Here is a 26,483-nt window from a genome sequence, read left to right as displayed (position 1 = left end):
CAGAGCAATGATATATATGTTAATAATATTTTAATAATGATACATACTTATTAATAATAGATATTAATAATAGATTTTTTCTAAAGATTGAATTTTTAATACTGAACGTTTTTGTTATATTCCTTTTTTTTCGTATCTTATGTTTTTTTCCTTATTTTATCGAATAATTTTTTAAAGAAAAGAATTATTTATATTGAATATATTTTTTAGATTTTAGAAGGTTGTCTAGAAAACTAATGCAGGCGTCTACTTCCAATCGACTGTATGAGACAAGTAACAAATTGCAGACTGTGATGTAACATGAAATTTTGATTTAACTGCTAGACAATTACATCTGTTAGTGTAAGTATGCACAAGATGTACATGTATAGCAGATAAATTATAATTTTACGGCTATATGCCTGTTGTTCCGTACGATTACAGAGAAAACTGAGCGAATAGAAAATACTCTTTCGCGAGAATAATATTTTATATCGCAAAAATTTATGGTCAGCTAACCAATCAGCTACTTTTTAATTATATTTTCTATAAGCAAATTAAACTTATACGGATCAAAATTATTTCTTCGCGAAAATTTTGGTACGGATCTCACGCATTCTGAGGTATCTGTATCATTGAGGTATCTGTAACTTTAATTATATTTTGATAATCATGTTTTTTTTTTGTATGAATAGTACATTACGATATAAAAAAAGGTAATCAATGTCAATAATTAATATTTAATTATTAATTTCTTTATTTGTCGTTGTTATAAAAAAATTTAAATTTACATCTATAAAAAATGATGTTTTTTAAATTTGTGAAGGGTGAGTATAATTATTTTAAAAAAATATTTAATATTAAAATATATAATATATAATATTGTATTATAAATCATGTACCTTTTTACGTAATATGTAAGGTATTTTAAGATTGATTGATTTTATAATTACTCGAAAAGTAAAAAATTTACTTGATCACACAGATACCTCAGAGCGATTTTGTAATTATTTTGTAAATTTATATATAATGTATGATATAATGTGCTGGGAGAAGAATGTTGCAAGCGCGGAATGACGAGTCATTTGTGAATGCTGTGTACGTTTTCTACGATGCTGCAGTTTTTTTAAACGTAATTTCGAGGACGTAGATTAAGATAGTATGCTGTATCATGAGCGTAATAATTTTCGGAACATCTTTCAAAAAAAATGTAACATTGACAGAGAATTCCTCTTTCCGAACGTGATTCTAGAGATGATATAAACAAAGAATGTTATGTATATATGCTATGTTAAATACGATGAATAAGTATGTGAATTTGTTAGTTATGACGAACTTATTCTATATTCGTGCATTCGACACGAATAGGATGTTGTAAAACATTGTTAATAAACAATCTCGGAACAAATGTGAGACGTACGGATTATTTCGCATCGTGAGAAACTAGGTCAAGCCGTCCGACCCTTGATTACGAGTTTCTGCTAATTCTTAAGTATACATCTGTAGTGCGTCTGATAAGGGCCCGCATATTATCAAGGCAAACAATGAATGTAGGACGTCATGTATACGACGATTGTTTCCCAAATAACTAACATTTCATGTATGTAAATTAAATACCCATATCCCGTTACTCCTCTCCTGCTATAATACTGGAAAAACACGCCGCCTATAAAAAGTCGAATGACTGAGTCGGAGAACACATTCCGTGGGTTATTCCACAACGAAGTTGATATAGGCGGCACCCTTTGAACTACCGTCGCAGAAGCAGGTAAAAGAATAAACTGATATTTTTCATAAATCTGTTGTAGAAATTCGTTTTCTGAATTGATTATCTCCAGCGTTATTCTTTTGTTTATCTATGATTTTTCGCAAGCAAGTGATCGATGTATGACTGACTCGCATATGTAAAACGATAATTGTACATCAATATTGTTTACAAAAAAACTCAAGGAACAAAGATAATCATACGCAAAAGAAGATTCGACACTCATGATTTTGTAATCAGTACACCGCTCATGTTAAACAAAATATACAACAATCTTGAGCCATATCCAAATAAGAAGAAATTATCTTGATCTAATTGATATAATTAGGTGACAAGACTGTCTTATATATATATATATCGAGATTTAATTACACAAAGATTAATAATTGCGATATAATTGAGAGTTTGTGATTAAAAACAACATTACAATAACTGATCGACAAAAGAAGAACTTTACTATAAGACAATGGAAAATCGACGATACATATTCGATAAGAATAAATGTATATGCACATACGATAATTGTGTAAAAAATTTAAAAGAGATATGAAGTATAGCTAACGATTGACGGAAACAATAAAACGAAAATTATTTGAATCAAACGAAATCGAAGAATTATATATCTAAATATAAATTTAATCAATTCCTTTTGCTCCGATAATTTAATTATCGAAAGAAAACATATCATTCGTAAAAGAAGTAAAGTTGTTTTACAGAGTAAAATTATTTGACAGGAAATAAAATCACGTTACTTTATACGCAAATAAAAATTGATTTAGTAGCTATTCGATATATCAATCACTTCTGTCTCATACATATTGCAAATACTTAAAATTGTGCACAAATCACAATAACATTGAAGAACTTCACTTTTGTGAAATCTATAAAATTATTAAAAATTTAATTTCCATATACTTGCGAAAATACATATCATTCTTTTTAAATCGACATTATTCTCCTTGAAATTAAATATTTCGCAATATATTATACTTGCAATACATTTTAAATATAAATAAGTTAACTTTTTCATATTAATCCCAACAAAACATATGGATATGTACATATATATTGTTCCACCTAACTACTTGATTGCAAAATCAGAATCTAATATGTCCTCATATATGTATATAGTCTCAAATGTAAAGCAAATTTGAAGAATATATTTTGAAGCCAAATTGAAGACAACATCAAATTGACAATAGCAATGCGACGACATATTGATGCCAAATACAGATCAAATCTGTCTCCGACAGAAACAAAAAATGGGTGTTCTTGATACTGTTCGATTCTTGCGTAATACTGATATTTTTGCAAAAGCAAATCTGCTTAAAATTTGCCATCGATCTGCCTTCATATGATCGACATATCTATTTATTATTTACCTCTAAGCTGTCGCATTTTATTTAACAGAGATTGTTGTACATTTACGGTTAATCTTGCAAAAAATATCTTCTGGGATATATTTTTATAATATATTTAGAATACAGCATTTATTTATTATAAAATTTTTTATTATAAGTATATAAACACATAAAAAGCCAGTTTTAGTTTAATTATAAAGCACTCGTGGATATATGTGTATGTCCAATTTAATCGTTTGATAAGCTACCGAATGACTAATTGTGACACGTCGTCTTGATACTTATTGAGTGCGCCACGCGGCTTAACGTGATAAAGTCAATTCTTTTCAAGCTAATCTGATAGACGGAAAAATCCGACATGATCTTAGCTTGATCGATTGACACGATTTTTTTCTAAAAATGTTCTGAATTACACGTGCTGATTGTTAATTGGTGCCGTGTGCATCCAGTGTTTAAATACAATGAACGAAACATAGCTCACAATCACAAATGTTCCTGTCTTCAAAAGGTAAGCTGATCAGTGAGAGACGATTCTTACACGCAAAAAAAAAAACTTAGTAATATCAGCTAAAGATCAGTTATTGATTAAAATTTTGTTGTTATTGCTAAAAGTTGGCTATTGAAGATAAAATACATTTGTTGTCGACGTTCAACTTTATTAGTCAAAATTAAATGCGTACTTAACATGAGTAGCTAAGTAAGTGGTAACTATTCCTCACTATCTATACCGCGTAACCGAACATTCCATTCGCAATTGTTTCTGGGACGTTGCTAGTTGCCATTTTTTACTCCAGTAGTGAATATTTTTCGCTGCAGCACCTAAATTTTAGCAGTTAATAAATTGAGCTCTGTGTGTGGCAACGATGACATTAGCTATTCCTATTATAAGGACACATTTTAACTGACACACAATTATATTTTAGCTGCGTTGACTAATCTTTTCTCTGCGTGTATATAACCGAACATCCAATCTACGACAATGATCATCAACTATTACATTTTTCTTCAAAAAAAATTATATGTGCTGTCTAATTATAACAAAAAAGAATATTCGCGATAATTACGTCGATTGATGATTAACAAAACGTGATTTCACACATTAAAATTATGTGACAAATTCGATTTTGTACAGAATCACTATGTGGAAGATAATAGTGTTGTGCGCGATCGTGAGCCTGGCAGTTGGCCAGAAGGCTCTTTACGACAACTACAAGGTCTTCAGAATGATCCCAACCACAAAGACGCAACTCGAAATTCTGCACGAAATGGAAAATGTTAATGATGGAGCTGTGAGTAAATTTCTTTTAAATTACAGATACGTTTTGCAGATATGAGTACAAATCAAGAATGTCTGCAGCGAGCTTTGTTCTCGATTAAGATACACATACAAGTAACATTAATATTGCATTAATCGCACATAACGCTTGCTTCTCAAAATTACGAAATTAATTTCGGACTTATATTAAAATATGATTAAGTTTTAAAATCTTAGAAATTGTTGAGAATTCTAAAAATCCTATGCAACTGTAAAGTTACTTAATTAGAAAATTATTTGAAAACTCAAAAATAAGAAAATAGGCAAATAATACTTTAACTTCAAAATTGAACGTGATAATTGAATTTGAACTCTTATAATTGAGATTAAATGTTCCTTACAGTTTTCCTTCTGGGATTCTCCAAGTATCGTAAACAAACACGTGGACTTGATGGTCGCCCCGCACAAGTTGCCTGAATTCTACGAGAAGATGGCAGAGAACGATATACCCTATCAGATGCACATCGACGATGTCCAGAAGTTGATTGACGAAACAACTCCTAAGACTCAGACTCGGTCAAAATCGTTTGATTTCACTAGTTATCATCCTCTCGACGATATTTACAAGAATCTGGATGACCTAGCCAAGCAGTATCCCGACAAAGTGCAGACTGTCGTGGCTGGCAGAACGTACGAAGGGCGCGAGATCAAAGGTGTCAAGGTTTCCTTTAAAGCCGACAATCCCGGAATTTTCATCGAGAGCGGTATTCACGCCAGAGAATGGATCGCGCCGGCAACCAACATGTACATCCTGCATCAATTGCTGACCAGTAACAATACAGATGTCAGAGATCTAGCTGAGAGTCACGATTGGTACATCGTCCCCTCGTTCAATCCCGATGGATATGTGTACACGCATACTACGGTAAAAGCTCCGTTTCGTAACGTTACGCAAAGAGTGATTAATTTATCAATCAATTTTATCTACACATATTTTTTTGGACATTTCCAGAATCGACTCTGGAGAAAGACACGTAAGCCGTACGGTCTCTTCTGCAAGGGCAGCGATCCTAACAGAAACTGGGGCTACAGATGGAATAGTAAGTACCCAGATCTTTAGCGAACAATAAGTTCTCTCTCTTTCTCTCTTTCTCACAGTCAAGAATAAAATGTTATCAAACATTTAGATTGCAGATGTTTGATAACATGTGAAATGTCCAGATTGTTCCGAAGATTTTGAAGAATTCTTAAAATATTTGTTAACATTATTATAATTTAATATTTTCAGCTGGAGGTTCCAGCAGAAACCCGTGTGCTGAAACTTTTGCCGGAAGTGCACCCTTCTCCTGCATAGAAACAAAGAGCGTATCCGAATACCTCAAGTCTATTTCTAAAAAAATTTACGCTTATATATCATTCCACAGCTATTCGCAATTATTGTTGTTCCCATACGGTCACACGAGGGATCATCTTGACAACTACGATGATTTGGTAAAAAAAACTTTAACATTTTAAAGTAATATAGAAAATCTTTCACAAAAAATATTTCATAAATTAATAGCACTTTTCTTTTCTTCAAAATTATTTTTTTCTTTATAATAATTTTTTTTCATATCGTCACTTTATTATGTAATTAATTGTGCGTCGCTCTTCTTTTTCGAATTCGAAACATTTTTACAATAGTTAAATGTTTAGCATTATCGTGTCATTAATATCGAGATTTGCAATAATAATAATTTATATAATCTTTATATTTTCAGTACGCCATCGGCAAAAAATCGACTACAGCTCTCAAACAGAGATACGGAACTTCGTATAAAGTCGGAAATATTGCTGAGACAATCTGTAAGTGCAGAAAAAGCTAAAGTCTCTTTTTATTTTTATTACTTTAAATTCTGGAGCATAGTCCGTTAATTGAATGTATATTCGCATTTCGAGATTGAAGTAATCGTATTTATAAAAAAACACAATTTTTTTTCAAATTGATGTTCTTATTAAATTATATTTTAGACATAGCTACTGGAAGTAGTATGGATTATGTCAAAGGCACTTTTGGTACACCTATCACCTACACCTACGAGTTGCGTGATACAGGTCGTTACGGCTTTTTGTTGCCCCCTGAGGAAATTATTCCGACTGGAGAAGAGACTATGGACTCATTCGTAGCAATGTTTAAAGAGGCAAAGGCGCGTGGATATTAATAAAATATTTAAAATTGACGTAATTAATTTATTGTAAATACTTCATTATTTCAGTGTATGATAATTTTATTTTATTTGACAAAATACGAATCCCGCTTTCCCATTCTACTTTGTAATCTGACAGCAACAATAAATTTTGGTATTTATAACTAGCATTATTATTTAACGCAATACAATTTTTCTGACCCAATTTGAGTGAATCCATCCAATTAATTATTTAATTAATTATAGGATGATACCGCGGTAATAGCCACTATATTTATAGATTTTCACGCGATTCTCTTTTATTATTAAGTGCAAACGAATAGCTATAGAATAAAAATTATATAAATAATGTAATAAAAAAATTAACACGCGTATTGTTAATTTTTTTGGATACTTTTATTTTAAAAAATCTTGCACACAAGATTTATATCACGAATCCAATATCATTTATTCAAAGAATCCCAATTTGTACCTACAATAGAAACGTTATATGTATTCATAGTAGTAATAATTTATCAAAACTTTATGTAAAAATCACTTCAGTGATCGTTGATATGTTATAAAATCGGTTAATTATATTAAAGAGTTCGTATCATATATAAATTTAAATAAAAAAAAAAGTAAATATAAGTTTAAGAATAAAATTTGTATATCTATAACATATATTAACCAGTCAGAAATGATAATGGAATCGATATCGAATCGACGTCGATTTTTTCGTTGTATATAAAAAGTAAGAAATAAATGAAAGCATATGTAAATGCTTTCTTTAAACTGTATTCCGATATACGCAGTATTGAAATTCTATAACATGAACTATGCATTTTCAGTAATTTATGTTATGTAATATTATAGAATTTCAATACTGGCAGCGTATATCGGAACGCTTAGAAGATAACAATTCCACAACCTCTGCCTGCACTGACTATACTAATTTTTCTATAGGAATACTACATAATGTATGAAAGAGACAGTCAACGTCAATTACATATCGGCTAAAGTTCATTTGAATATTCGCTCCAGTGTCGCGAGTGGATCCACATATATTTTCGTTAGTCAAGTTGGTCACAATGTTTTTAGTGAAATAACCTTGCACAACTTCAGACTTTGAACTTTGCCCATATTTAAGGGATTGTTATCGGACTTGTCAGCGACAATAATTAGAAGAATTAAACAGAAATAGTTGTATAGTATTAGTTTTTTTCGTTACAAAAATGGCGCGTGTGCTTGTAGGTGTAAAAAGAGTAATTGATTATGCAGTGAAGGTAATATAACATAATCTCTATATTGTATATTAAGGAAAAAAGTTATAACATTATGAAGTCAAATATTTTTTCTAATAATACATTATCGTAAACACTGTAACATTACATATGTATTATATAATAAATTCTATAATAAACTAAGATTCTGAAAATGCTAAATGAAAAACATCTTATAATTTGTACGTATGCTTACAGATTCGTGTCAAACCGGATAAATCCGGGGTAGTTACAGATGGTATTAAACATTCAATGAATCCTTTCGATGAAATAGCTGTAGAAGAAGCAGTCAGAATGAAGGAAAAGAAAATAGCTCAGGAAATAATAGCAGTTAGTTGTGGACCAATGCAATCGCAGGATACAATCAGGACTGCGCTTGCTATGGGTGTGGATCGTGGAATTCATGTAGAAATATCTGGTCCTGAATATCAGACATTGCAGCCTATTCACGTCTCAAAGATACTAGCCAAATTGGCACAAGATGAGAAAGTGGATTTGGTGATACTTGGTAAACAAGCCATAGACGATGATAACAATCAAACTGCACAAATGACTGCTGGCGTCTTGGATTGGCCATCTGGCACTTTCTGCAGCAAGGTAAAAAGTAGATAAAATTTTATCATGTTATAGAATTATCTTAATCTTCTCTCTTATCCAGATCGAAAACAATAATGGCGAATTAACTATTACACGCGAGATTGATGGTGGATTAGAAATCGTCAAGATGAAAACTCCAGCAGTGCTCAGTGCTGATCTTCGTCTGAATGAACCACGATACGCGACTTTGCCAAATATTATGAAGGCCAAAAAAAAACCCATTAAGAAGATGACTCCGAAAGATCTTGGAGTAGATGTGACATCGAGAATTGAAATACTGTCTGTAGAAGACCCACCAGTTAGGCAGGCTGGTGCTATAATACCAGACGTGGATACTTTGATAGCCAAATTAAAAGAAAGTGGTCACGTTTAGCTAAGTCATAGGATAATTGTAAAAAGAACAAAAGTCATCTTGTAACTTTTATATTTTGATAACTTGTTTTGTATATAGTATGCTTTTGTACATCATCAGAAATTGTATATGATATATATATTTCAATATAAATTTGTACCGCAATGCGCGTGTGCGCTTATAGGGAGAAAAGAAAGTTAAATATAATTAGGTATATATATATATTTAATAAAATACTGTCTATATATACCTACACGAATTTTATACATATATACGTACATATATATGTATGTATATATATATATATATATATATATACATAAAAATATGTCGTGCACTTTTTTATCAACGTTTTATAAACGAATGTTCAATCTATTTTAAAAGTGGAACAACATTAGACATATTTTTGAAATGGTATTGTACCTAAATATATACATATAAATGTTATTTTGTAAAAGGTAACATCAATAACGATATTATAAATATATCCTTGTTCTGTGCGTCAAAGTTATGATGCAGATATCATTACGTTCAATTCAATGTCACACTTAATTGACACACGTTCTAAATTTTCTAAGAAATGGTAAAGCTCGCATGGAACATTTTTCTATCGACAGAGACTATGAATAATATACACAAGAGCACCTTATTAATTTCTCTGTACTTCTACTTTAATATAAGCTTAACATATCCATCAAAGAAACATTGTTGGCTATTGTTGCCAGCAAATAGTAAAAACACTCGTTTCCACCAAATACTCAATTCAGAGAAATATTTTAATTTTGTTTTCATAGCTTATATGTATCCATTAGATCAATAAAAAGTTACATGTTTTAAATAAGTGTGGAGATGAAGAAAATGAACTTTTCGCAGTAGCTTTAACTTATGTATGTATTAATTTTAGTTAGAAGGAAAAGAGAAGAAAAAAGTATAAATTATGGAAGAAATCACAAACTTTCAAGAGAGAAATGAGTATAGTAAATTACATCTTCTTGAGGAAAGATCTATCAAAACACATATCTGTTATTGACAGATATATTTAAAACGTATCTGCATTAGTAGTTTTAATTTAGAATGGATACTTTCCTGTGTTGAGGCCTTCATTCGAAAAGAGCGAAACAAGCGACGTGACAAACACGTTCCCTCTCAAGTAACACAAGGTCTAAAAACAGACTGTCACTTGTTGTTCCCAATATATTTCCTTTAATCTTACTACTCCTATATGGAAAACAGGCAACTTATATTTCTGTTCCTAGTGACAATGAATAACTTTTATGAAAACAAAAACAAACGTTGCTCATGTTCCTTTGGTAGATACGTAGCTTAATTTTATATGTCAAAGAGGGAAAATATTATGTATGTGAGAGAGAGATATATGAATACTATAATAAGAAAATAGAATATTATTTTAAAATATTATATATATAAATACTACATTCTTTTTAAATTCTTTGTTTAATGCTTCATCCAAGACACGGCAAGAAAATGCGTCCAATCAAGACTAGTATGTCGCTTATATATTAGATATTTAGCGAATTGGTATAACACGATACCAATAACATATTGGCTAGTATTTGTTCTATATCCATAATTAAAGAATAAACTATACCTCAATACCCGTATTAATCATAATTCGAGGAAGTAAATGTTTAACTGCGTGCGCGATCGACTAGCTTTTATCGTATTTATCAATATTATTATACACCAATGATATATCCTTAAGGAAAAATTTTTTTTCTTAATTCGTTGAATATTTCAGTGTCATTGACATTAGATAAAGCCCTGCATAAAAATTCATTGTATTATAACAGTCTTTTATATATTTATATAGGCTTTGTAAAGTGTCTTCCTCAACAAAAACTCGTGCAATATTATTACATTAAAACCTTCCAATCGAATCTGCTATTACTGGTATGAGTGATCGGTGGGAAGGGAGGAGGATGGAGCTGCCAGCCGTTAATATCTTGACGTGCCGTCAAACATGCCAAGTAAGGTACTCTTTGAACTAATCTAGTGACTTCAGCTGCCGGGGGTATTCTACCACCGGTCAACTGTCTGGTGCAAGCAGCCAGAGAAGCGGCATGCGCTACTATCAAAATATTACCAACTGTGCTCTCTATAATCTTCTTGATCAGATCATAACTGCGTTCATAATACTGCGCGGCGTTCTCTTTTAGCGGAAGTTCTTTAGCCTTCACGATCGGATCGTAATCGGTGTCCACATTAAAACCCGCCTTTACCAATTCCTCGGAGGTCATCCAAACGGGTATACCGTTTGGATACCATGCCAACCATTCTATCAAGCCTGGCTCTACTTTAACTGGAATATCGGACTCTAATCCTTTTAAGATATGGGCGAGCGTTTGAACGCAACGTAATGACGGCGACGTGAAGGCTACGTCTATCTTAATACTAGACGATTTCATGGCTTCGCCTACCAAAGTTGCCTGCATCTCACCTACAGTCGTCAGCGGGCTATCGTTTTGGAAATCCTGGATATTCCTGGATGGTACTTCTTTGGGCATGTTCAAGTCACGACGTACGTAACAACCATTCGACTCAAAGCAATACGGAATCCACGCGCCGAAGGTAAAATCCACCCTCTCGCCGTGTCGACATATAAAGATCTCCCTAGAAGGTGTTTCCGGCGCTTCCGACGCTGCCATCTATATTCGAAAGCAACAGATTATAAATTCGCCGATGATTTTCTGCGAGATATATTTTCTAAAAATAATTACCGGCTCCCCTGCAGTGGGAATCCCATCAGGAGTATCGATGGAATCGCTTGGAGACAAAACTGGCGGTCTTCTGACTTTTGGTATCTCCTCCTCTTCCGCGCTTTCATATTTATTGTCGGTGATCGGCACAGTGGCATGCAACGTCCACGAGTCCGATTCCGCAGTCCTCTTAGTATGATTCAACGGCAAATGACCCGATATACCGGTCAACCATGAGACACCTTCCACCCAACCGTCCGTGGACGCGTTACACGCTCCTTCTGGAACGTATATGTAATCACCTACTCTTAACTCTAATTCATCGTGTTCTCGTGGCACGTGGGCGTGTGTCACTTTATGTACGTGCGAATTCTGCAATCTCGAATCTCTTGAATATAATCTGAGCTCCCAATTGGCCGATGTAGTTGGTCCTAGTTTCTCGACCATCGAGCGAAGAGATTGAAACAAGTTGCTGGGAAACTGGTAAGCCAGCGTAAGGTGCAGAGACTTTACTTGTGGTTCGGCAGTGATACCTAAAGCAGCAATTTTATTGACGTAGCGAAGAGCAATGTTCTTCAACCACTCCGCATTCACGTCCTTGACGAAAAAGCCCATAAAGTTAGGTGATACATATGTCTCCAGCTCAATATGTTCGTGCAATCCATCCTGATGAACCACATTCTCAAGAGTGTGTACCAATTCTTTTGTAAACTCATCAGGAGCCTACAAAAATGTTTCGAAAATAACAAATTGCATATTTGAACACATTGCATATTTTCTAAAATATCCAAAACAAATAAATTGCCAAATACACATAAAATATCTTACGTCAAAGAAAGAGACAAGAGTAATGTGCGGTATAAAGTTGTGAGCACCGTTCCATCCTAGGTCTTTACTCTCTGACCAAAACAGCTCGAGTTGTTCAGCTAACGGTCCGGTAGGGCAAGCATATAAAACATATTGCCGTTGAGTGTCAGAGTCCAGAGTCGGATCTCTTACATGAGCCAACAACCAATCTGATGCTAATTGTATGCCACGGTGTCCTGTTGCAGCCAACGCCTTTTCCCTGAGAATATACAATTTTCATCAGCAACACTGAGTATAAATATAAATTTCCTAATAAGTAAACGTGTCAAATATGCATCTTTCAGTCTGTCAGAACTGTCAGCAATGTTTCAGCAACAGTAGCAACTTTGGGTAACGCAAAGAAATACGCCTTGTTTAAAGGACACGAATAATCTGTTTCGTCTGAGCAACAACTGAGAACAAAGTTAATTCGATCAAGAATGAGTCTCGCAAGACAGAGATACCCAAAGCTACGTTTGACAGCTGTTTGTTTACAGTGAGTAGGAGACGTGTGTTTACGCGAGACAACGTGCCATGTGAGCGGCACCGTAAACACGACTCCTTATGTTCGCGGGGCCATACATACGCCCGGTGTTTCGGGAAGCCCAGCTGCAGAAGCGTTTGCAACGGCGTCAAGTGCTGCTTCGAAATTTTTGTAGGAGTTGGATTTTTCCGCGGTGGCAGCGTCGCCATGACGGCACATTACTGCGTTCGACGCCCAGGCTGGCCAATCACCACGCGACTTTATACGGTATAAATGCAAAGAAGAACAATTTTTGAAATGCCCGACCATCGATCGAGGCGGGAGGTTCAGTGATGAAAGTGGAGTGCAATGTCATACGATATCCGGGGAATGTTCTCGGATGTAACAATTGTAACTCATCGTGGAAAACAAACAGTTGACGGTATTTTAGTTTGCCCTGAACATTATATCAGATATTAGATATCAGATAGCGATATAATCTGTTTATGTACGCAAGATATCATAATTCGCATGATTAGAGATCTTTAAAGACTTGATTCAAGTTAAATTCAATATTAATAATTAGACGATTTTAGAAATTGAATATTAATTGAATAATTTTACCAAATCATTTTTATATAAAAGCAATTAAATTAATTTAATTTATTAATCATGTTCTACGGAATGTTCAACAATATGAATTTATATTTATCGAGCAAGATTGACTCTTTAAAAAATTTAACGAGATAAATTCAATATCAATGAATGATGATTTCTCAGAGATTAAATATATTAATTTATTTTAATATAGATTAATTAAAAATCGATATAATTTTTGTTTAACAAAATAGAGTTGGATGCTATAATTTTTTAATTGAAGTTTTACTTTCAATTTTAAATATTTTTCTTATTCTTCAATATAAAAACATTTTTAAAATAGTTAATGCGCAATTTCTTCATCTCTAGATAACTTTATCCAAGAGATATCTCCCAGAATACAATGGAGATATCTCCCGGATAAGATTATCCGCAGCTTATCTGAAAGTGAAGAAATTGGGAATTAAGCTTTATTTTCAATTTAAAAAATTTCTCTTCTCCTTTTTGATATAAAAAAACATCAGGAAATCAGTAAAGCAATCGGTTAAGATTTCAGATATTCAATCTCATAACTTGTATTTCATTCCTTCTTCTTCTTCATCCCGTACTTCGCAACAACTTTAACAATAGCACACAATTGATGCGATTATTATCTAGAGTTAGTGTAAAAAAAAAGAGAGAAAACGATGACACGTGGATTTTATATATTTTTGTTTTGCATTCGTTACGGCATCCTGTTACAAACACTCTTCACGCTGCAGTATTTCAGTACAGAAGTAATAAAAAAGTTATAGTGTATACATATATATATATATATATCTCTATTTATATATATATAATATTTATATATAAAATAGGTAAAGTAAAACGTAATATACAGGTTATTGCTCGTCTCTCATGGGATTCTTCGCTCGCAATTCATGCATCCTTTATACACGATGTTTCAGATAAATTGATTTGGACTCACGAGCATATTTATAACAAAATTATTTTCCGCGCTCGTCTCAGAGAATTTCTTATATGTGATTCTCTTATCTCTCCTTCTCTCCATTAATGACTAAATCGTGAGAATTTAACTTACACCATTGCAAAATTACAATATTTTAACGCAAGCGCTTTCAATTAGATGAAGCAATTTCGTATTATAACCTACGGTATTAATAATTAATTAAAACAAGAGAGACTCCAATACATCTAAAGCATACACGTAAAACTGTGGGCGCAAAATATCCATTATAAATAAGCGAGTAGCGTGAATAAAATAAAAGAACTTTTCACATTATCTTACATTATCTCTGTTTGCGTAGAGAGTGACTTAAGTACTTTTTTTTCGAAAAATTTGGAATTTATCGTTAATGAATTAATAGAGAGATAAATGTGAATTAAATGATAATTATTATCAATAATTTTAGATGATGATAAAATTATATTATTATTTAAATAAAAAAGATAATATAATAATAATATTATATAATAATTATTATTTGACACTATCTCCCTTTTTTTCATTTAAAAAGATTAATTTTTTTAACTCGACAATATCTCATGTTGCAAATACTTCGTTTTTTTTTATCCACACTACTATACGTGTCTATTCGTACAGTGAGCTAAATTACGTTGAAGCTTTTACTAAAACAATAACAATTGTCTTCCAACTTGGAAGTTCTCAATATTGCACGTTCTAAGATATATGACGTCGCAACAAACGTCCTGTCCTGCAAGATTCATATGATTTACAAATTCATCAAGATTGCGTCGCAACTACGGATCATTCGCAATATAACGATCGCCGTTTACAGCATTCTAAACATCGTATGTGATTTATATTACATCATACGATTCTTGTGCTATATTTATCCGTGTTTATTATCTCGAGTTTTCGTCGCGCTATATTTATGCTGATCCATAAGTTGCAATATTTCATAACAATAAACCATACACGTCACTTTTCATCTTCGAAAATCGGATTAATCGCTTTCGTAAAAGATCCCGTTGATTTGAATATCGCTTACGATATTTACGACCGTCTTCGTAAAGACTCGCTTTCGATCCGAAGATAAATTGAACTTTGTTAGTAGGTTTGCCGGAAATTACCGTTACATTCTTAATATATCGTGACACAACCATTAAACAGTTTCCATCATACGTAATTAAATAATTCCTTCTATGTCTACCATCGACAGATAAAATGTTAAATAAAAGACATAAGTTACTATTTCAAGATATGATTTTGTCATTAACAGTTTGATTTATGCACAACTGCTCGAATCGTCGGATTCTAATCGATTATAAATAAAAATTAAATTAATAATATATGGAGATACGATACTATGAATTAGGGGGCACATGTTTTTTCATGTAAAAACATTAAAATGAAAATCATGATTGAGATCTATCGAATTGAAACTATTCGCGTAAGAATGGACTAATCATGATATAAAAAGACCTTATATATATCATGAGACTAATCATATCTGTAAATTGAAGACTGCACATTCTCTGCTCTTAATATCTGTGCTCCGTTAGAAAGAATTGAATTATATCAGCATCTCTCTGCAACTCTGTTAGCGTACCTCTTCAATTAGATACTTTAGAGAAAAAAAAAGAGAGAGAGAAAAGACTGAGTGTGTGATATGAGAGATTCAACTACCTCCTTCTCATTCTTTCTAAACCGATAATGATAACATCATAAGAATGCGTAGTCTTATTATGTCTATGAGATAAGCTAAGCGAAAAATGATATCCGCGATTCGATATATACGATTATAATTAGAGTGAAGTTAAACTCACACACATTTCTCATAATCAGGTAATTCGCTCTTGTGTACAAATTAATTTATATAATTTCGTAAGAATTTTCTTAAAACAATACGAGTAGGTTTAGGCTCTGTAGAATGTAAATCATGAAATTGCAATAATACATTATTGGCATTATTACGATTTCATGATTTTGCTTAGATATCTTTCATCGTGATTTCTTAGGCTAGTTTAATAGCGATGAAAACATATTGGTGTAATTCGCACACATATTTTGCGAATAGGCAATGGGCTTCATATAGGTACTTGCACTAATTGACAAAATACTCGGATCTGTAATACTCTCAATAATATCGTCAACATACATTTCGGCGAGATGATATCGTTCGAACGGTCGCCCGATAAAAACTCGGGGGAAAGTTGTCGTCCATTATTTCATAAATGTTGTCCGCTTTATCTCGAACGTGTACTCCTTTTTACCGCGATCGCATCGCGCACCTGCGCTGTTAACGAAATGTCGCGATATAAATGATGAAATTTATCGTTCTATATAAAAATCGTGACATGCGGATGGGGTACGGTACTTGTTCATCAGACTGAGAAACATTTATGTCTGACAATAAGAAAACTTGTACTCGCAGTATAATAACACGAATATTCATGTGGGAAAATATACATCCGTTCTGGAAAACTTTTATTTTTGATGCATTAAACTTTTTTTTATGAATAAACGGAGAATGCAAATTGTTTGAAAAATTTTATCAGAAATATTGTACAATGTTTTAGAATTGTTTGATATTTTTAGGCTAGTTCTTTTTCGACAATTAAAATATCTTTCTTTAACAATAATTTTCAAACATCCAGTGTAATATTGGAGAATTCCTTATATAAGAATAGATTTTAAATATATTGAATCTAAAAAAAAAAAAGAAATTCTACAGCATAAACTATTATTTTTACTCAAATATACTTTGGTCCACACATATACACTGTCGCTTGATTCTAATGCTTCAACAGGCGCAAAAGAGCTGATGCGCATCAACAGCATGCGCAATACGTGGGCGAAACTGATGTACAAGTCGATAATTCAAGGATTGTAAATTAAAGAAGAACTGCTGCTCTTCACGGCCGGTTTCCTCTGCTCATTGCAAGATATGATGTCGATTTGGAGATGTATGATTTTCCGTGTTTTGCAATGATAAATAATAATTAACATTCTCTAGTATTTCAGAATATGAACTGATAAGTAACAATGCCGCGGTAATTACGAAATAAATTTACTTCTAAAATACAGAAGTTTATAGAGACATCGAAATGAAACATCGAAGAAGCGTCGCGCTCGTCCGTTTCCATTTACAATGAGAAGTTACATAAAAAAAAACTTGGTGTAAGAATCTAATTTAGCGTTGTAATATAATTCACTATGATTTATTTTTGATAAAATAATTACATATCGGGAGCGCGCGAGCAACTCAACTGTCAATAAAAATAATTCGAAACTGCGCTACATGGCAAGGTGATCGTTTGGTATAACCAAAAGCAAAACGCTCGAAGCGACTATCTAAACGGGACAGGTATTGCATTCGTATGCGATGTCAGTCTCATAATTGGCAGTGAGCATTCTCGGAATACGCTACTGAGGTTCGTCTACAGTGTATTTGTTGTTCCGGTCATTCGAGTATTTTAGTGCGATTCAAATTAGGCGATAGTGAGGGTGGCGGGTACCAACAACACCCTCACACATTATATATATATATATATATATATATATATATATATATATGTATATACATGTGATTGAGAAGTTCTATTCCGCGGTACAAAACGATCGACGCGAATACCTGAACACGCGTATTGACCGGACTGTCCATTTGCCACGTATCTGGATACTCGCCAGATATATGTGCGATTCGAGCATCTAATACTGAAGTGATATTATGCAAATTTTAAGGATGTCAGATATTTTTAATTTTATTTTTTAATAATCAATTAAAAATAATTAATTAAACAAGACTTTGACTGTATGTGTTTAGAAGGGTACCACAAATCGAATATAAAAAACCATACAGAAATCAGAATATATATCACAAAATTATTAAATTTTCCCTAAATTTTTAATGTACCTTTTAGAGAAAACGGAATAATTTCAATCGAAACTCATTTCAAATAATTCCATAATATGTGCTCTGAAAATATAATAAGATCTAAAATAATAAGAAAAGATAAAGTCTCGGCCGTTTTTTGTTTTCTATGACTTACATGCAAACGTTTCGAAGTAGTATTAACGTTTAGAGATATATCGAATAGTTACAATTGACGAGTTTATCACGCAACGAGTTTATCACGAGTTTATACTTCGAGATAAAATCTGTGATCAGCGATCTACAATCAGCGTATTCTGCAAATGTATATTTTTCTAGGATAAATTCGTTATTCTTCCCATCTTTAGAAACTCCGCTCTTGCCCTATTATTAATTTAATTTCATATTCATGTTGATATTCCCTATTAACCGAAAAGTGCGTGATCATACTAGCAAATCCTGTTCTCCTAGTTTCTCTCGTACAAAAGTATGCAAACATCCGTCCCCGAGAACGAGAGCACGAAGGGAGGCGAAGAATCCCACATGGCGATGGGGTCATAGTCGCTCGTAATCCGTTTGAAAACCTGGATCGCTCGCCCCGATGTTATCCCGGACGTGGAAGTATCACAAGACCGGTGATATCCGCGCGGGCATGAAAATTCGTTTCCGCGATTCGCCTGACAAGTTCGCACGACGAATTTCCGTCCGTTGCGAGCGAGAAAGCAGAGGCTTAACTGCTACTTTCGTCGTCGTCGGAGACTCCGTTCGTCGGAAAACTCCTGCGTCATTCCCGATCTTTGCTCAGGTCGGAAGGCAAGTCGCTGCAGCCGGACATCGCCGCTACCGCCGTTGTCGTCGAAGTCGTCGTCGTGGGTGACCTGGAGGACATCCTGGAGGTCACCGGCAAGGACAATCCTGCGCTCATCGCGACGTTCAGCGGTATTGTGATGAACGGCTGGTTCGATTGCGATGAGTTCGCCACCGGTGCTACTGTACCTATAAGGAAACCGCAAGGGAAAATCAAATGAGACGCCCCAGACGCGAAGAGAAAAAAAGGTGCTACGTTTCCTGCTCGATTCTACCTTCTTTGCCGATCCGATCCGCTTTTTCCACTTTCGACCTATCTACGAACAGCATGTTTTTTGCAAAATCCGCTCGTTCTACTCGCGAATCTTCGTAGAATCGAAGTGATACAAAAAACTGATGATGCTATTTATATTCCGACAAACTTTTCTTTAGTTATACTTTAATTTTATTAGTACAGCTTTTATGTACATTAGCAATAAACTCGGAAATTGAAACCTCGATGTGCAGCATAAATAATGTAAGGTTTTATCTATTGAATCATCATTGGCTACTATATTCAATATTGATCCAATAACAGTCAATACATTAACCCGACGTTGAATTATAAATTAGATGATAAATTGGATCCAAGAGTGGCAAATAATAATAGTTAATAATCACAAATTAGAAATAATACACTAAAAAAATTTCTGGTTAAAAATGGACGAACAAAATTTCGATCATCATAATTAGACATCTGGCTATCTCAATTACAATTCTAATCGATGTAATCAGAATCTTCTGATTTGTCCATTTTCAACTAGAAATCTTTCTCGGTGTAGATGGTGCTTATATAGATGCAATATTCATTCAAGTCAGATATTTAAAAAGTACAGTCTTAAGATGTGGCAAACAACCGCAGAATCGTTAACATATTAAGACATTACTTAAGACGGTTTTAAAATAAGAACCAACTATGAATACTAGCCTTAGATTATCTTTGCGCGGAAAAATCAAATGTACATTTTTTATAAAAAAAAATATTTACTTATTTATTGTATCGCAAAATCGAAAGTACACAAAAAAGATAAAATTAATCTTTCGCAAATAAGTCGGATGCTTAACAGTATTCCATAATTCGTCATTTACCGTTGCATCCATCTCTCATGCGTTTCCTCCTCTCCTTATTATTCCTACACCGTCTCGAAGATAAACGCCGTGCGAAACGCATTATACATTAATCTTCACACGATCGGCAGCAACGAGTGACTTACGTTACGTAAACTTATTAGTCATAATCTCGCATCCGATACGCAATTGTCACCCGATATTGTCGCCGGTGATTCACGCGAGGCGGGAAATGCATGCGAGCGATTTCCGATGGTTCTTAGCCTCCGACGTGTGTAAAATTGATACCTCTGCGAATGAAATCCTCTGCCCGAGTGCCCTCGTCTCGCGTAAGGGCATTTCGTAATGCGTTAAATGCGTACCGTGCGACATTGCGTAAAACGGCCCGCGATTCGCGTTCCTCCGCAGCGCGGCGGAGGAAAGAAACCTACCTCCGTCCTGAGATATTTGCACCGGTTGCCCGTTTTGTCCTATGCCGAGCAAGACCCCTGGACTGGGCGAATAAATGACACTCTGAGGCACCTGGTACATAATCCCTGCAGAGAACGAAGGCACATTTCCTAGGAAATGAAAGAGGAATTGAGCGTGTGAGTGCCGCATGGTTGTAAGCCGCCGGGTGATATTTCTCGCGAGGAAACGCACCGAGGTATACGCAATTGCGAGCGTATACCTATGACGTTAAAGTCCCGCACACGCGGTTTGGACATATTTTAAATATTTCGTATACTATGCATGCCTCCCCTCCCCCTCGATATTCTTGAGTTACGAGATAACCCCGTTTTTCTGAACGCGAACAATCAACATCGACACGTATCCGAGAATGGCGAGATATCGAATGACGTAAAATACAGAGAGAGGCTTCGTGTATATCCCTTATTTGTATCGAAATTGTGAAATGCATCGTTCGACGTTAAAGTTAAACTTGTTTTCTCTCCCCCCCGGTACAGATGTATATCGTTGAGAAAAACTTAGGAATGACGACCGAGTCGAGACTTCAAACCGGACCACCCAAGTGCAAATCTGCGCTCTGATTCACCTATATATATCTCCTATGAATTATTACATTTCATATGCGTGCCTCTTTGTATAGCCATATACGATAAATTTTCAAGAGATATACATTGAGAGCGAAAGAAGCAAAAAGGAATAATTAAAGAAGAATTACAATCACGCACAAACTAGGAGATCATTTACCGGGAGTAACATTGGCAATCTTTTCAACTTGATGTGCTCGAATATTCGTGAAACATGATCGAAAGTTGTTAATAATGATATTTATATCGCAAATTGAAAGCAGCGTTTTTCAACATTTCTTAATTTACAACATAAATAACGAGCCAAATTTGTTAAAATATGTATGTCATTAAACGCACATGCTTCAGCGCTTAGCATAGATCTTTTATCAGATACCGTCAATACGACATTCAGAAATAAACAGTAAAGTTCTAAAGTCTTTATTTTGTCATTTTAATAGTAATTTTATTAAAACAATAATATTGTTTCGATTAAGATAAAAGTAAATATAATATAATTTAGTAATTTTCACAATTTTTAAAATATCTTTACTTCGCGCCTCACTCGCTTTTTTATGATACATGCTTGTAATTTTTTTCCCTTCTTTTTACCTTCTCTAAAATTTTCGCGGTACATCAGTATGTCGCATCGGCTGAAAAACTTTGATCTAAAGTAATAACCATTTCGAATCTATAAATAGCATCTAATTATATACTACTTCATGTTTGATACTCAACAGTTTACCAATCAAGACGCAAATAAAACTCTTGGAAAATACAAGGGTCAGTTGATGTTAATACAAACATTCCTTTTTAATCATATTCAATACTTGAAAATAAGTAACATTATTGTAAGATACTTGTTTAGCATAACATTCTGTCTTATGTACTCAATCACGAATCTATTAGTCTTTTTACAAAACTATTACATTAGTACTCAGTGCGAAAAGCGTCTGTTAGTCTTCCTTACTGAGAACCGCCTTATATAGATATACATTTACACGATAAAAAGAAAAAACTCTCACATGTGTGTTTTCCACACATTTCAACCGAACAAACGTGTCTAATTAAAGGCGGACTTGCGCGATACACATCCATTCATTAGCCCGATAACGATGAGATCTCTCGCACGCGCCTTCGTTATACCGCAAGGATAAATGATGCATTCGTCGCCTTCTCTCTCGTACAGGGACATAATAAGTCATCGGGTCGGCTATCGTCGAATTCGCGCGGACGGTACGGGACAACGGGAGCGACGGCCGCGGTCGGCCGAGTCGCGAGGAGGAAAAAAAAAAAAAGCGCGATCGCGGCGATCGGTTTAAGCAGCGCGGTAGAATGGCATCCACGCGACGCATTAGCATCGATATTTATGTGTACACCTGCATCCGCGCGCGCGCTCTTAGCGGTGCGACGCGGACGGAGCGGCTTTCGACCGGATCCTACTTCCCAGTTAGGCAGCACGGTTGCCGTCTAAGTTTGGTCATCGCCGTGCCGCGCGCGACTGCTTGCGTACTCCCTACACGGATAACCCCGTCATCGCTCGCACGCCTTTCGCATTTTAAACGTCCTCTCTCCCTCCCCCGTCCCGTCCCTCCTCCTCCTCCTCCACCACCTCCCTCCCACCTTTTCTCACGCTTCGTTCCCTCTTTCTCCGTCTCCTCCCCCTCTCGTGTCTGTCCGCACCGATGCGTGCACTGTACGCGAATGTTCACCCCGCCCGCTCGCGCTTACTTACGACGCTTACCTCCATCCGACCAGCTGTTCGTTATCAATGCGCGATGAGGTCAAGCGCGACGCGAATGGTATCGACGACAATTAGACTACGCGATTAGCATACAGACGGCGCGGAGGAGGACGGAGCTGCCTCGACACGCTGATTTTCGCAATCCGGCAATCTCGGATCGTTCTTAATCGCGATCTTGATAGTTCGACACGAAAATGATTTTTACTTTTAGCACAAAGAGGAAAGATCGGTAATAATCTATCGTTCTATATGAAAAGTTTACCCTCCGGTCAAGATACGCAGCTTACGTTTACATACATCTGGTAATTTCCAACAATTTGCAAAACGCACGTTTGCAGGAGAATTCTAAAGAAATCCATTGCGTGGGAGGCCTATCTTTCCATGTGGAACAGCGAAAGGTATCATGAATAATCGCGGCCGTGAATGACAGAAAATCGACGTAACCGCAGAACTTAATCCAAAGTGAACCTTGCGCAAACGCTAATAATCGTGCCCGTGTAGTGACGAATGATATGGTTTTACTCTGTAATAACGGTACGCGACCGATATTCAAAAGTGTTCCGTTTCTCTTATGGAGATTTGCAAATCTAATTGTGTTGACTCAAGGAAATGCACGAATTAACGAGATCAAACCAGACATACGAGTACGCTATTCTTAACCTACGTTTCCTTTCCGCATGTTATTTAATTTCCAAGGACGCGATAATTTCCTACTATTTTTGTACAAATATATCGCGATAGAAGCCGAGAATTTAAACGTTTGCAACGCTCGACTATTAGGAAAAAAAAAAGTATAATTTTTCATAACTTCAATGTAAGTTGAACGTGTACATGAAACATCCAAGAAAAATACAAAATTAAATTAGCATCATGACTTAACGAAAATTGCGCGAAAATGATTTTCTATGAGGCAGTAGTTTTGGAAGAATAAAATTTCTAAATAATATTTGTGTAAAAACAGACAAATCAAATTTTTTTTAAATATAAATATTTTATAATTATTTCCGAAAACGTTTAATGCTTTACTGAAAATTTTACGATTCTAATATTTTATAAAAAAATCAGTATTTCTAAATTTTATACACAACTTTATCGTATACTTGCATAAACATTTTCCTATCGGAGAGACCGTGAACATCCATTTATCTCCATCGAGACTTCAACTTCCTAAATCCTGAATATCTCTCTTTTGGACGAATAGATGTCTAATCCTGTTCAAATAGCTCAAAGACAATTAAAAAAAATTCTCGTTCTCGCATACGCGACGAATGCTATATATATTGTATACATATGAGCCGTATCTTAGACCTGTATTTATAGTCAGATCTTATATTCAAGACCGTCTTAAGACGCTAAGGGGCTAGTAAAGGGAACAGAAAATAAGAATTTCAACCTATCAGAAATTATGTATTGTGGAATACACAGCTTCTGATAGGTTGAAGTTTTTATTCTCTCTGTTCCCTGTTCCTTTTATTGTGCGGAGCCCCTAATACGGCTCTCTGATTGATTCGTGACACTTCAACGACAGAACTTGGACTGTCTTGAACATAAGAACTGACTATGAATACCGGCCAGAGGGCCGTATTAGCGTCTTAAGACATTACTTAAGACAGTCTTGAAATAATAGCGGACTATAAATACCGCCCCTAATATTTTAGAAAGCGTACAGTATACTCCACGCGTACCAGGGTTCATAGGGGAGGACGAGAAAAGCCAGGCTTCACGAATTCTAATCCAAGTACAGCCGTCCCGCAGCGATCCTCGCGATCCTACGGCGAGACTCACCCGAGTGATTGGTAATCTTGAGAGGATCCTTAGGGACGACGGGAGAGTCACCGTCGCTGCTCTCGCCGTCGCTCTCGTTGGCGCAGATGTCGGATCTGGGCGACGCGCCTTCCTCCTGAAACCAAGAAAGAGAAGAGTGGTGTTTATCGAGTATCCGCCTCGAACGCGATTCGTCGTCGGCGGGGCAGCAAGGCGAGGGTGGGATCGGAGCGGTTGGATAACACGGGGGTACGCGTTGCTCTCGCAAAGAGGATCATTCTCAGTCTGAACGACAACAGCGACGCGAGCAGAGAAACGTAGATACGCGCTACCGAATGATATACATACATACGTACGTACATACAACAAACGTGTGTACCTACCTATCTACCTACCTACCTACCTACCAACCTACCTACCTACCTACCTACCTACCTAGCGGACACAGAGAGAGATGCGCGAGCATCTTGTTCGCGCTCCTTATATGGCCATCTCTCGCGGACTCCACTCGCGCGAGTGCGCGCGATGCGCCCGTGGAAAAGAGGTATCCTCTTCGCGAATTCGCTCGCGATAGGGAGCCCTCGAAGCCGGGGAGAAATCTCTCGCTTCTCGCGCGAGACTTTCCCGCCCCGGCGCGTTTTCGCGACGACAACTCGTAGCGGAGTCGACAAGCGGAAGAGTATGATACGAGCACAAACCGGAGCACAGACCTTGCTATAACGCATAATAGATAAAACACTAAAGAATCGACCAATCAGAGTCTCTTGGGCTTTCTATAATAAACCATTGCATAAGCTTTAAGTCTTAAGCCGTAAGAAGTTGACCAATCGCAGTCAATTATTTTTTTCACATTCGACTGTAATTGTAGAAAGCCCATAAGAGAATCAACCAATCAGAATTTTTTATTTAATGGAAAGAAAAGACTCTGATTGGTCGATTCTCTTATACTTTTTATGCATTATGCGTTATGCAAAGTTGTGCTCCAGCTTTATCTCATGTTTTTTATTGCTTCGAGTAATATACTAAGATTTCGGCTTCCATTTGCTGGTTAAACGTTGACAACTATAATTTATTTTTGTCGCGAAAGCTGACATTGTTATAACTATAATTGACGTAAATATGAAAGAAATCCTAACGATATACTTTACCATTACAATTCCACCGTATTACGTTGAGTAATATGTGTAATAAATTTCTAAAAATATTATATAACTGATCGATTCTTCTTTTATAGCAAAAATCAAAAGAATCTCTTCGTCATAAGAAATTCAAAATTTTTAGGCTCCTTCACCTCCAGTAACATTTTCAGCCATATACATCGTTAAATACATACAGAGTTACAAAAAGTGAATTTTCCCAGTTATATTACTGTAAACTCCATTGTTAAAGATCTCTCGATTCGAGTTGAAGAAGAACACACGTTTTTTCGTCTTGCAATTCGCTCCGAATCGCCTATCCAGCGTTGTGGCTGGAATGCGTGTGCGAATCTCACATGCTCGTCGAATCGTCCGTACGCGGGAAGTCGAGAAAGTGCGGTACCACAATTGGAAAGCTCGAAAAGTCGCGGCCGCGTTCTCTCGCTTCCGTCTACGCGCCGTGCGTTTCTCACACCGCTTTTCCCCCTTTCCCCCCCCCGCCATTCACCGCCGCGAACAGAGGCAGGAGGGTGCGCGTGTATGTGTAGAGAAGGCGCGACAAAAAGCAACATTCCTGACTCTTAAACTCGGGCTCTATATAAGTGTCTGCCATCGCGAACATTGCCTGTATATGGCGACAACCGGGCTTTGACAAAGGTGACCGTATATGGAACTCCGCTTCCACCTTTCGTGC

General features: G+C 35.6%; 4 protein-coding genes across 5 annotated transcripts in view; 2 read left to right on the top strand and 2 right to left on the bottom strand.

The window, feature by feature from the left end:
- The first annotated feature begins 1,652 nt into the window (after positions 1–1,652).
- LOC108761030 (zinc carboxypeptidase-like) lies at positions 1,653–6,802 on the top strand. Of its 2 annotated transcripts, none has more exons than XM_018507350.1 (7): positions 1,653–1,747; positions 4,238–4,394; positions 4,764–5,285; positions 5,373–5,460; positions 5,649–5,851; positions 6,121–6,205; positions 6,371–6,802. In XM_018507350.1, the coding sequence occupies exons 2-7, from the start codon at positions 4,245–4,247 to the stop codon at positions 6,559–6,561; spliced, it is 1,239 nt and encodes a 412-aa protein (XP_018362852.1). In that variant the 5' UTR covers positions 1,653–1,747; positions 4,238–4,244; the 3' UTR covers positions 6,562–6,802. The 2 variants fall into 2 exon arrangements, with proteins under 2 accessions (XP_018362852.1, XP_018362860.1); XM_018507358.1 differs by lacking the exon at positions 1,653–1,747 and adding an exon at positions 3,540–3,613.
- Positions 6,803–7,476: 674 nt separating this feature from the next.
- Etfb (Electron transfer flavoprotein beta subunit) lies at positions 7,477–8,957 on the top strand. The gene is made up of 3 exons (XM_018507370.1): positions 7,477–7,811; positions 8,007–8,405; positions 8,467–8,957. The coding sequence occupies exons 1-3, from the start codon at positions 7,761–7,763 to the stop codon at positions 8,776–8,778; spliced, it is 762 nt and encodes a 253-aa protein (XP_018362872.1). The 5' UTR covers positions 7,477–7,760; the 3' UTR covers positions 8,779–8,957.
- Positions 8,958–10,194: 1,237 nt separating this feature from the next.
- Positions 10,195–13,148, bottom strand: Epp (Ecdysteroid phosphate phosphatase). The gene is made up of 4 exons (XM_018507327.1): positions 12,907–13,148; positions 12,303–12,540; positions 11,496–12,197; positions 10,195–11,423 (listed from the first exon to the last, which is right to left on the bottom strand). The coding sequence occupies exons 1-4, from the start codon at positions 13,011–13,013 to the stop codon at positions 10,632–10,634; spliced, it is 1,839 nt and encodes a 612-aa protein (XP_018362829.1). The 5' UTR covers positions 13,014–13,148; the 3' UTR covers positions 10,195–10,631.
- A 5,176-nt stretch (positions 13,149–18,324) lies between these two features.
- bs (serum response factor blistered) overlaps positions 18,325–26,483 on the bottom strand; it is a 20,641-nt gene continuing 12,482 nt past the window's right edge. The window contains exons 4-6 of the mRNA XM_018506988.1: positions 24,675–24,789; positions 20,564–20,692; positions 18,325–19,214 (exon numbers count right to left, since the gene is read on the bottom strand). Coding sequence (XP_018362490.1) covers positions 19,003–19,214; positions 20,564–20,692; positions 24,675–24,789 — 456 coding nt within the window. The 3' untranslated portion in view covers positions 18,325–19,002. The remainder of the gene's footprint in view (positions 19,215–20,563; positions 20,693–24,674; positions 24,790–26,483) is intronic.

The sequence above is a fragment of the Trachymyrmex cornetzi genome, unplaced genomic scaffold (genome assembly GCF_001594075.2).
Source record: "Trachymyrmex cornetzi isolate Tcor2-1 unplaced genomic scaffold, Tcor1.1 scaffold109, whole genome shotgun sequence".
NCBI classification, from domain to species: domain Eukaryota; kingdom Metazoa; phylum Arthropoda; class Insecta; order Hymenoptera; family Formicidae; genus Trachymyrmex; species Trachymyrmex cornetzi.
Note: the sequence above shows the minus strand (reverse complement) of the source record. Positions and strands in the feature narration are given on the sequence as shown.

Excerpts from the sequence above, each read along its gene's own strand:
- LOC108761030 (XM_018507350.1), top strand. The coding sequence starts at position 4,245 with ATGTGGAAGATAATAGTGTTGTGCGCGATCGTGAGCCTGGCAGTTGGC. Across the intron at positions 5,286-5,372 it reads ATGTGTACACGCATACTACG|AATCGACTCTGGAGAAAGAC; the intron begins GTAAAAGCTCCG and ends GGACATTTCCAG. Across the intron at positions 6,206-6,370 it reads AAATATTGCTGAGACAATCT|ACATAGCTACTGGAAGTAGT; the intron begins GTAAGTGCAGAA and ends ATTATATTTTAG.
- Epp (XM_018507327.1), bottom strand. The coding sequence starts at position 13,013 with ATGGCGACGCTGCCACCGCGGAAAAATCCAACTCCTACAAAAATTTCG. Across the intron at positions 12,198-12,302 it reads CTCTTGTCTCTTTCTTTGAC|GCTCCTGATGAGTTTACAAA; the intron begins GTAAGATATTTT and ends ACATTTTTGTAG. Across the intron at positions 11,424-11,495 it reads TTCCCACTGCAGGGGAGCCG|ATGGCAGCGTCGGAAGCGCC; the intron begins GTAATTATTTTT and ends TTTCGAATATAG.
- Etfb (XM_018507370.1), top strand. The coding sequence starts at position 7,761 with ATGGCGCGTGTGCTTGTAGGTGTAAAAAGAGTAATTGATTATGCAGTG. Across the intron at positions 7,812-8,006 it reads TAATTGATTATGCAGTGAAG|ATTCGTGTCAAACCGGATAA; the intron begins GTAATATAACAT and ends GTATGCTTACAG. Across the intron at positions 8,406-8,466 it reads CTGGCACTTTCTGCAGCAAG|ATCGAAAACAATAATGGCGA; the intron begins GTAAAAAGTAGA and ends TCTCTTATCCAG.